Source organism: Pterocles gutturalis, unplaced genomic scaffold (assembly GCF_000699245.1).
Source record: "Pterocles gutturalis isolate BGI_N339 unplaced genomic scaffold, ASM69924v1 scaffold7126, whole genome shotgun sequence".
Taxonomy (NCBI): domain Eukaryota; kingdom Metazoa; phylum Chordata; class Aves; order Pterocliformes; family Pteroclidae; genus Pterocles; species Pterocles gutturalis.
The window spans coordinates 42,133-54,143 of NW_010100257.1; the positions used below are offsets into that span (position 1 = coordinate 42,133).

Sequence of the window (12,011 nt, forward strand, 5' to 3'; positions counted from 1 at the left end):
ATCTAATAATGGAGGGTACCTGCCCTGCCCAGTTCATGCTTAAAATCCAAATAAAACACAAGGGCTCTGAGCCCTTCTGAATGTGTGTTCCCGCATGTTCTTTGTCCAAGGTCACAGAGGTAGTTCTGTCAAGAATTGAATCCATCTCTTCAGCGTCTTTCTCCAGTGCCAGCCTGTGAGCCCCTCCATCTTCCCAATGTGAACTGAGAGAAGGTTTTGGAGTTTCTTGCAGCTCTCGGAGCGTTGCCCTGGCATCCTGTGTGTGTGGCATTCACTTACAGAATCCGTGTATGACCCAGTTTTATTTCTGTTTTCCAGTACTGCAGGAGTAAATACATGTAAGCGCTTCACCTGTTTTGCAGTCTTTGGTCATTCTATCACCTTTATAAAATTAAAGGTAAAGTAAAAATCTGTCGATTAGAAATTTTCATGGGAAATCTGTTCTACGCATGCTTATTAACAGTGCCACACATCTACACATCACCGTTCCTGTCTTGCTGTTGAAGAAACTGAGGCACAGTGGTAACATTGTGTGTAGGATTCAGTTCAAGATCAACACGTAAATTTACATGTCAGCTTATCCATATGAACAGGTGCACATATGTTTAAGTTTTTGTTGTAGTTGATGGAAGTCTAGTCGGCAATCGGTGGAGGTTAGAGAGGGATTCAGCCTATCCTAAACTGCACAGCAAGTGACTGGTCAGCAAAATCCTACTCTAGAGTCCAGTGAGTGTATTGAACAAGAAGAATTCAGGTGCCCAAATACAGGTGTTCAGTGCTAGTTTAAATATCTTAAACAATCTCTCAGGGCCTCTGATTGATGGTTCAGAAGGGAAGGGTCTTCCAGAGGTCCTTTACCATGTTTATCAACCTTGTGTATGTCTTGGATACCCTAAGGCATCTGACATCGCACCAACCGTCCATGCTGAAGCAATGAAGTTCAGTCCTGAGTCTGTTGCCTGTAGTGGGAATATACAAATTTAGCTTACACTGCAGGGTTATGATCCTCTTCTGTTATCTGTGTGTGTTGTATTCTGTGGATGATAATCTGTTCACCAAATGAATTGACGTTGTCCTGACTTTTGAACTGCAGAAGCTCATTTTATAAGAGAGGGTTCTGTAGTCTGGAAAAGTAACAGTCCTTATTCTTTGCAGGTCTGGCACAAGGAAGGATTTGTGACCATTTCCAGTAAACAGAAGGCACATGCACTGATTTTTGTCCCCTTGTACCTCCCTGCTTATACTTGGAAGCTAAGGACTACAAATGATACTACAATATTAAAAGTAATTGAATGTTTCTGACTCAGAGTTGAAACTTGTCTGTAGCTAAATGAGACAGCAAAATGATGGTGGCTAAATGACACAGTCATTTCTTCAGTCACTGAAGGATTCTTACATTATTGTGTGGGTCTTTTGAGTTGCTTGATATTATCTTTAGTAAAGGAGGGAGGAATCCTTCATAATGTTTATGATTTATTTTATTTTCTGACTCTTGGACCCGCAGATTCTGAGACCTATAAGTGTGAGTTACAGGAAGTTGATACCTCCAGAAAAGCAAATTTTTACTTATATTACAGAAAAGTTACCTTTCCAAAAATCAAGGCCAGCCAAGGCATGGTTCAGCTAGGGATTTTCCAGACTGAGGAGTTTCTGCACATAAGAGGAACTTATTGGTTTAGGTTTATTCTGAGTTTAATTAAACTTTTGTTTTTCTTTTTTTCTCTGGCCAAAATTCTGTCTCTTTAAAAATCTTCAAACCATAGGAATGTTTGTTTATTATGAGAAGAGGTGAATTATAGTCCTTTTTTGCCACAATTGTTGTCAATTTAGAATTTGTAGAAACTATAGCTTGGGGGTCAAACTCATCTTAGAAAAATCAGCGTTACTGTAGCTGTTGGATAGTTCATTGTTCCTTATTTATTGTAAAATGTCAGTTAAATTTTCTATCTAAAAGATACTTTATTTGATGTATAATTTATTTATTCTCTTTGTGGGTTCAGAGATGCTCTAGATGCTCTGGTTTATCACTTTGATATTGCTGTTTTCCATAGGCTTTGAAAGTTCATGAAATGTTGATGGTAATTTAGAACCTGTGAAAGAATCAGTGGGTGCAGATAGGCTTCCTCTGGCTTAACAAACTCTTGTTCCACTGTTGCGTCAGTTGTTGGAGAAGCTTGCTAATGGACATTAATGGAATCTCAAGCTTTTCCATCTATTAAAAAGGATATATATCAAGAGTTAAAATCCTCACAACATTGTTAAAAGGTGCATAATTTGATAGAGTCATCTGATGGCCATTGTGTTTGGGAACTAGGAGTGGGAATACTATTTCCAGGTAGCAGTGAATTCATCTATCATGGTGATGCGAGCTCATAGCATCAGGTAATGTGTTTTATCTTGTTTGCTTTCACATCTCCCTTAACTTCAGACATCTCTTTCTGAATTGTGTCCTAAAAGTGCCAGCCTCTCACTCCGCAGCGTGAACAGAGCGTAAACTGCAGCATAGCTAGAGCTGGGGATAACTCCTCTCTTGGGTTCCTGGTTCTTCGCCCAGATTCCCCTGATCTGATGTGTTGCTGGTGTGTTCCTCTGGCTGGATTCATCAGTTACTTCTGTCCTTTTGGGGGTGGTCTACTTTAGCACGAGTCAATGCTCACTGTCATAAGAAAGAACAAGAATTATGCACGTTCTTTTTTCTTCTGTGGCTGAGCTGAGCCTTACTCAGTCTGCAGTATTCCACTTTGGTTTAAAGACCTCTTTGAAGGAGGTAACTTTGTTCCTGAAGAATGTGTCTGGTTGGCCTTTCCTGTCTTCTGCTATGGACAGAGGAACTGGAAGAACGGTCTTTTTTCTGGGCTTTTTTCAGGGCTGTCTCTTATGTTGCTAGATTTTTATGGGTTTTTAAAAGTATTTACCTTTTATAATTCTGTTAAAAATATAAATATTTTTGTAAAAGTATGTTGCTAGCAACGAGTATATAAGGGAGCTCAGTTTAAATACTTTTGACTCATGTCGTAGGCTGAAGGAGATCGATAAAGATGCACAACATTAAAAACATTTGAGTCAGACATAATGGGAATCTATTTACCATTCAAACGTCAAAGGGTCATTGATGCAGGTTTCTTTTTGTTGTTCTGGATTTGTACAGCGCCTTAAACAACATGGTTTGCACCTGCAAGCAGAGCTACTACAGAAATAATCCCTGTACTACTAGTAATAATGAGCACAAGCTTCATCCAGTGGGGACAAAATGTCACACTTCTGCTGAAGGTAGCTGGTATTTTTGGTTACAATGTGGCTGATGCTACTCTGAGGTCCAGATACAGTGAAGGGTAAATCAGTAGTAGTTTGCTTGCAAAAGGAGGGTCAAGATTTTGCACAAGTATTTTTAGTGACTTGACAGTTGGGCTTGAAAAGTCTTAAATCTGTGATGCTATATATATGTATCAAGCTGAGACACAGCTGTAAGTATGGTAACACTGTAGAATAACAAAACCTCTACGCGCAGGAGTAAAGGCTGTAGACTGGGACTGGCTTATATCCCAGGCGCTGTACAAATCCAGAATGCAAAATTGTCCGTGGCTGGAACAACATGACTGATTTTCCTTCTGATTTTGGAAAGTTTTCATCTTTTTGAAGGGGATTGCTGATTCATGTATAAGAAACGATCATCAAGTGTTAATCATCAGAGGGTCTAGTGATGCTACAGGATTGCGTTGGTTCTTGTGAAGGAACAATACCACCTGGAGTTACATTTAATCAGTATTACTCTGAGTTCTAGAACTGTTTGATGGGATGGCTGTACACGTAACTGTAAAAACCTGGTATTTCTGTCCTCAGCCTAGGTATAGAAGTGGGTCTCAATTGATCTTAAATTCACTCTCCTGAAATATTCCCACGTAGCAGATAGTGCCCATTTAATTCTGTGCACAGTTGTTACTATGGACAAAACCTGAAACGAATTGAGAAACTTCTGAATGACTGTTCAAAACTCTCTGCTTTCTCTCCATGGTCATGGCCTTAAGCCCAATGTAAAATTGGTAGAGGACAGCAGTAGAGTTATATATTTTTGGATGCACTTAGATTAGCATTCTGATTGGGGTCATTTTCTTCTGAAATGGTCTTCCACCGTCTGTTCTTTGGCTCACATTGCAGAGCGCTCTGCGTGTGGGTTCCCCTCGGATGAACCTACACCAGAGGATGCCTGCAGGGCTGCTTCTGCTCTGCTGCTGCGGGTACCGGTCCACAGGGCATGCTAGATTTAGCCTAAAATAATCCCTCCTGAAATAGGTATGGTGTTGATGTCAGGTCCTCAGCACCAACTGTTTGACTTGGAAAAAAAAAAATAATTGCTTATATTGGTCAGTATAAATATTCTATATATTGTTTAGCCTTTAACTTTCAGGTAAGCTGATCTATAAGTCCTTGGGCTTAGCACCTGCTAACAAGAGAGTGGCTTTCCTGCTCACATGTTAGTACAAAAGCTGTGATTGGTGATCTGGAGAACCTACCGACAGCTCAGGTTGTTTGAGTGTGCTGGAGTGCCTATGTGTCTATATCACTTTGTGTTTATTAAATATGATCGTTTAAAATAGGCATGGAATATGGCTTTATTTTTTCTTGGGAGTTTGGTGAGTTGAATTTAGCAAGGCCATCTAATCCAGAGTTAAGAATTTTTTTTAAAGAAATAGAAAGAATCTTTCTTTAAATTTGATTGAAAAACAAATCTCCTGATCTGGAGAAGGCAGACAATCAGTTTTAAATTGTCCGATAGTAGAATTTTTTATTAACATTAGGTCAGACTATAAGAAATTGTAGAGTGCCCTTAAAAAAAAAATCCCACATAGGATTATGACTTGATTTCAAATAAAAAGTGAGTAGTAACACATAGAATATGACGTATAGTGAAAGACGTAAGTTGAAGCACTCACACGCTCTGTAGCGATCTTCTGTTGGGTAATCTTTGTTTTCAAAAAGCAGAAACAACTAGGTTGTCTCTGCAAAGCGCTCACTAAAATACCCTAGTGAGCTAGAGTGGTTTTTAAGGGGAAAAAAATAGGTTATGCTTAGGAATAGGCAAGAAGAAACAAGAAATGAAGGTAATTGTGATCACAGTAAGGTTTCCATACTCAGATGGAGAGGAAAAATTGCCATGATTCTGTTTTGAAAGGAGATAAATAGTCGAAGTGCAGGAATAATCATGAAGTGGAACAGGTTATTTTGCACACCGTGTACCAGTTTCATAAGGAGATGGACTATTGAAATTGATAGGTGACACTTTAAAAATGAAAAAAAAAAAGGAAATAAATTGTAGTGAAACTATCCAGTGTAACTGTATTGTAAGATCTGTTTTCTGTCACTGCTGCGAAACCACCCTCAGGCCAGGCATCGCTTTCACTTGAGATGCCTTTCTGGACCTTAGGGGTCAGCATCATCTGATTCTTGATCTTTTCCTTTTTCGAGTGTTAGTTGTGGTTTTTTGTCCTGTTGGTCCATACTGCTAAACCTTTCATTAGGCTCAGGTATACATGACTCATCTTTACTTTCAGTGTTTCCTTCCAGCTCTTTGATAACCCCTTCGTAACTTCTCTGTTTTCTGTTGACATGTTTTTTTTCCATTGCTGCCTGTGTAGAACTTAAATCAGGCATCTTTATGACTTTCTTCTATGCTGTTACATATGTATGATGTTCAAATATATGAATAGAAGTTCCTCTAAACATGCACAAAAATACTAACTTCAAGTTCTTTCTTAAAATTCTTTTCCTGTGATTTATGAAAAACCTTGGCAGTGGTTAAGTGAATGGTGTACAAACCAAGTGATTATCATGATCAACCACACTGATGAATTTGCTGCCTGGTACTGCCCTGTCCATTCCTGTTCGTTGGTATAGCCTCGGTTTCTAAAATCTTTAGTGCTGGGATATGTTTCTATGCTGGTTCTGGATCTTAGTTTGTGATTACTGCTGAGGGGACTGCTGTAAATGCAAGTTAAAAAATAGGCAAATAATTTAATAGAACTTGGAAAAACATGTTCTGCTAAGAGACCTCAGCTTTTCAGGATCAGGATATACTGACACGCCTTACTGAGAGCTTGCAGGGGTGAAGAGTGGATTTCTCAGCGGAGGTTGTTCTGTCATCGGCTAATCTGGAATTCCCCGTGCTTGCCAAATTTATGGTGTTGGCGAAAGAGTGAGACAGGGAGCTGGGTGGCTTGAGTCTGATGGGAAATTGCTTCTGCTTTTAGGTGTCTGAATGCACAGTTTTGGTGCAAAGAACTTGATATATTTTCCCCAGGTGCCTTCATTTTGAATTTTATTAAGGGTATGGTAGTCTGCAGCCAAACTAACCGTGGTTCAGCACACGGGTCTGAGGTAGTTTCAGACAACCTGGTTTAAATGTCAGTAGTGAACTATGTGCAGCATTAGAGGACATGGTTCAAGCTGCAGTATCTTACACTGAGCTATGTGCTGCTGCTGGGTTTATATCAATAGTTAAATATTTAGTGCTGCCTGTTAATCTGACTTGCCCATAAATGTAATCTCTAGGCCTGCAACAGTTAAAAGTAATTTATGGACCACAAGAATGAAACATTAGAGGAAAAATAATGGTGCAAGTCTGAGATAAAGATCAACTTTAGCAGTCCCAAATTTGTAGATATTTTATTTCTATCGGTAAAAAATAAACTTGCAAAGAACAAACAGACCACTGAGTCAGCAGGTGTAAAACATCTTCACTGTACTTAAATCTATTTTTTGCAGTTGAATACTGTTTCATTTGTGAAGGAGTGACCCTAAGGACAGATGGTATAAAGGTTGCCTAGAGCAAAGCCCTAATTTCAAGGGAAATTTTCATGTTCTGTTCTTTGAAGGGGTATTGACTTCCAAATCACACACGGACATGCCTCTGATCTTTCTGAAGGTGAGTCACAGTGTAACTTGTATGTCTAAGTACCGGGATCAAATTTGCAGTGTGTTGATCACTCCTGATGATAGGACAAGATGTTCTCTAATCTCGTGTGGGGTTATACAGTGTGCTTTATTAAAAAAGAAGGCTTAGAGCTATTAAAAGCAGAATGCTGAGATTTGTTGGTTTGTTTTTTTTTCTATTTGTCCTCTAGATTTTAAAGTAAAATAAAGCATCAAACGTTACCTTGAGCTTAGTGGCTTTAAATGCTGGGTTAATTTACACTCGGAGCGGAGCTTTCAGCGTCAGGCGATCTTTTTTGCCAACATAAGCACTCAGCTGAAACAACAGCTATGACTCAGTTGCCAGCGAACGCCGCTTGAATTGATTTAGTCTGAGTTCAGATTTAGCACATAATCATGTTCAATTTGATTCACTGTGCTGCCTAGAGATAAAAGGGTTGAAAAAAATAGATTTAGCTTATGTCAGTCTTTGCGGTGATGTCATTGCCGTGCGAGATGGAATAGCGCTGTCACTATGCTGTGCCGGCTCAGTCGGTGGGTGTACGAGGGAGAGGCAAGGAGCAACTCCGTTAAGTGCAAAGAGCTTGTGTCGGAACCTTGCAGCTACTGTCAGCAGCAAAACAGAATTTTGGACTGTTCAGTTGCAATACTGAATTGAAGATTTTTTTTTTTCTTTTCTTTTCTTCCACTCGTTTGTTACTCTGAGGTTGCCTAACTCTGTGTGCAAAAGGGGGGGATGCCAGCCCGTAGCATGGACTGTGATGTCTCCACTCTGGTTGCCTGTGGGGTTGATGTGGAGATTTTTGCCAACCAAGAGGTTAAGGTATGCACCTACAATTCTTTTTCTTACAAATGCTTAGAAAAGCCTTTGGGAGCAATAGGCATGTAGCAATTCAGAAGAAGGAGGCAGATGAGATTCTGCTGCAGTACTAAAAGCCATGCAGTTAAAAAATGTGTTAATTAGGGAAGAGAAATATGGGAGAGGAATGTGCCTGCTTTTTACTGTGTTTTGATCAGCTGAAAGAATAGGCTGGTGTTTACTCTTTAATGATGTAAGGAATGGGTTATATAACTGACATCTGTGCATATGCATATTTCATATTCACAACAAATCATTCATTGTTAATTCCATCAAGATATTTTTAGTCCAGTGTCACTTTTTAGATCAGCTTTGCCGTAAATGTTATATATCAATGTTGATAACCTTCAGATATTTTTACTCAGTTGAACAATAGCTGTTTCTTTTCTTCAGAGCCAAATCATGTATACAAGCATAAATTTTTTGTGAAGGGTTAAAAGTTTGTAGCAAGTATTTTGGTGCATCTCCAGTGTAACAGAATACAAAAAGTTGTGCATCTTGCATATCATATGAATACCTCAAAACCAATGCTGAAATCAAAGGCTTGATAACCTGGGCACGTAGTCTCTTAATTAGACAACTGCTGTAGAAAAATCATTGTGTGTAATTGCTTACTGTTGAAATCCATTATCTTTTAATTTATTCTCATATTACTGCAAGAAAATCACTGTAAGTTCAGTTTGAAAGGGGAATTTTCAGTATGCTTTTCACAGATCCCCTGAAAGAGCTCATATGCATAATACGGTGATATTCAGCAGTTTATTTAAAGGACAAAGATACAGACAACATTAGTTTCTAATCTGATTGCTGTGTTCTTAGTATTAAAAGAATGGAATTGGGGAAAAAAGGATTTACAAATTGGAGGTCAGATTTTGAACCCCTGTTCTGTTTAATTCTGAGTCAAACACTGAAGCTGGTGGAAATATCTGGAAATAAGCCCACTTTCATTTGCAAGAGGTTATGATTTTTATTTCTCTGTTTGTTACCAGGTGATATCGTGTACACTTTTTTGTGTTGCAAGCAAGAGATTCTTCTTAATTTAAGAAGCTTTTTCTTAACAATTTAATACTGGATTTTATTTCCCTGTTTGTTACCAGGTGATATCATGTACACTTTTTTTGTGTTGCAAGCAAGAGATTCTTCTTAATTTAAGAAGCTTTTTCTTAACAATTTAATTTAAATTTGGATTTAGAGATGAAATAGGGAATAATTCAGAGGGATGGTTCAGGTGAGCAGTCTTGCCTGCAATGGGACTGGATTTAGAGATGAAATAGTGAATAATTCAGAGGGATCGTTCAGGTGAGCAGTCTTGCCTGCAATGGGACATGTTTCCTGGGGTGTTTTGAAGTAGTGAAATGTTCATCTGCTCATTCATTTATTTTCTTCTATTTTACTTAAGAACATGTTTTTTAATAAATTTAGGAATTACACCTGCATTGATATGGACTTGTTCACAGAGCAACTGTCTTTTAGTGTCTGGTCCATGTTCAATATAAGACTGTGCAAGGAATTAAGTTGTGGTCATCTTCTTGTATCCTTATTCGTATGACAGCAGCAGTGAAAAAGCAAAATTTTGGCTTCCGTAAAATCAGCAGAAAGCTTTCCAATGACTTTGGTAAGATTTAGATTAGCCTGACTTAAGCTGCAGCATCTGGAAAGTGTGGTCCAGGAACATGGGATGAAAGAGAACAAAAGGGTTACAGAGACATTGCAGGAATTGTAAACCCTTTCATGTTACTTGGACTTCCTGTACTTTCTTTGCTTTGGTTAAAACTGACATTTTTCTTTTTTTCTGATGTCTGAATTGCAGTTTGGAGTGCAAAGACTTTGGGTATATTTCCAATGGAGACTGCACTGCAGACTGCAGTGCAGCTTAGAAACAGTCAGTCTACTTTGAAGTTGTCTGCCTTGGATGCTAGAAGCAGTCTGTCCTCAGTGACCCACAGCTCTCTGCAGACTCATTTTCACTTAGTTCTCAACACTCTGGGTTGTTGGAGGCTGTGTGCAGTGATGCTGCAGCCAGGCTGCTTCCAGCGCTCGAGCCTCGCTCGCTCTGCGCTGATCTCCAGCCTTCCTCTGCAGGCTGCAGTGTGGGCATCCTCCTTGTGAAAGTTTCAGCGTTACTGATGTTTGAAAGGTGGACAGACCTACTGCTCTTTGCTGACTCCCAGAACTGCAGAAAAAAAATAAAATGTTTTTTTGCCTGCAAAAGGGGATCAAGGTGGTATAAAAATAAAATGTTTATGTTGACTTTGATAGGATAATGGGAACATTAAGCTTTAAGGTTAAAAAGGAAGGAGGCTGTTTCGAAGAAGAGATGGGTGTGGAAGCTGAAGTGAGCAAAAGCAAGCGCAGCAATCCAGCCTTCCTCCCTGCCCCTGTTCTCCCGTGATTACCACTCTGCCCAGCCCTTCTGCAGGTCAGCTAGAAGGCACAGGTAGTACTGAAAACTGCAGTCTTAGGCTATTGTCCTTGCAGTTTTCTTCTGCTGTAAAGCTTTTCATGTAGGGGAAAGATTTTTTTGTAGAGAATGTTCCTTCAGTGGTAGGACAAATATATTCAAGATTTAATGATACATGTGGTAGTTGATGAGATTTGTTAAAATCAGCTATTAGTCCTGTACAAGTAGTTCTCTAATGTCAGCAAGGATTGTGTTTAAGGGTTTAGGATATGCCCGCAGCATAGCTTACTTTATTTCAATTTAGGGTTAGAACTGAAGTGAGGCTCTGGAGACAGATGCTGGCTGAACCGAGCCATCCTTGTCCCTGACTGCAGCCAGCGGGCTGATGACGGGAGTGGATGGGAGCTGCCCAGTTTGGCAGGCCTGCAGGGAAAGGGCTTGGTGTGTGTTCGGGCTGTAGAGCAGGAGCTCTCGCAGCAAGCGACAATGGTGACTCCTTGAAGATGCCACTTCTCAAGAGCAGTGGCCCTTCAGTGCTGGGGAATTCTTACACAGAGCGGAAACGTCTGCTATTAGGCACAGAGTGCGGAGCAGAGTGAGCGGCTTAGCTTGTTGCTGCTTTTCCACCTGTGGACATGACCTTCCTCTGGAGGCATTATGCTCTTAGCATCTGGTGGACAGGCTCGGAAATACTCCTTTTTCCATTTGGCCTCTGGAATAGCCATATGATTACTTAGTACTGAAGGCAAAGTATTTTAGCTTCTACATTTGGAGTGGCTCATCCTTTCAACAAACAGAGTCTGGTATGGATGCCCTGAAACTGGCAGTTGGCCCGCAGCAATGACACTGTTGGTTTACCATCCATGAACCCATCCAACAGGCCTTTTGGTTTTGCTCAGCTGCTGCTTTGAATGGTCTTTTACAATCCAAAACTCAGGTCAGGCTAATCAACGTGCTTCCAACTGTACAGTGCGTGTGTATCAGGAGCGAGTAAAGCTGAGAAGGCAACCACAGAAATCACAAAGTGCGGTTCTGCTTTGAAGTTCACCTGCATAATTAAAATTCTCTTTTCAGTGCTTCTAGATTATAATTTTATGTAATGATGTTTGTTACATAAGCAATTAGCTAATGAATATCTTGTTTATTTCTAAGAGAGAAATTCCAGACATCACTGAAACAGTGGAAAAGAATTTAAACTCATACTACTTACTCTAAGCAAGATATTCCTATATTGTTAATTCTTCGTGTTCTCTCTTCAGTTATATTCACACGCACTGTTCCGCTGGGCAACAAGGTATGATTGGGACAATGAGGCACTACTGTAACACAGAAGAAATACTAATGGTCCAGACTGATGGAATTTATATCTAAAGACAGTAACATAAAGTAAAAAAGGGAAAAAAACCAATGTGGACATGAGCCAGGCAGCAAAGGGAAATAGTAGAAACAGTTTCACTGTTTTGACCGTATTGCTTTGGGGGATTAATCCCCGTTGGAGCAGGATCTCTGTCAATCTGTAAACTCATTATTCAGTTCAAACGCTCCAGTGAGCACACAGCTAATACCAGTTGTTTGGGATGGATGGTTTGGAGGTCAGTTGTTGCCCTGCAGTTGCCTTTGAGAGGTTTCGCAGTCTAACATCTTATCTGAACCTCTGAGGGCTAGAGGGTGAAAGTGAAAGCATACTAGGTTCCTGTGTTTTTTCCTCTCTGTTTCAATTCTCCCTTTGTAAAAGTGGCTGGTTTACAGAGACATTGTGAGGTTTAAACTTTAAGTGCTCTAAGATGAGAGTCAAGTGAAGAAAGCTGCAGAAAAGGGAGGAGT

General features: G+C 39.8%; 1 protein-coding gene across 2 annotated transcripts in view; it reads left to right on the forward strand.

Moving 5' to 3' along the window:
* The window catches only part of RCAN2 (regulator of calcineurin 2), a 77,076-nt gene that overhangs the window by 33,477 nt on the left and 31,588 nt on the right, over positions 1-12,011 (forward strand). Inside the window, exon 1 of one of the 2 annotated variants that reach the window (XM_010079084.1) lies at positions 7,664-7,750. The exons of the other annotated variant lie outside the window; for it this stretch is intronic. Coding sequence (XP_010077386.1) covers positions 7,664-7,750 — 87 coding nt within the window. Of the gene's footprint in view, positions 1-7,663; positions 7,751-12,011 lie in introns of those variants that run through there. 2 annotated transcript variants of the gene reach the window in all.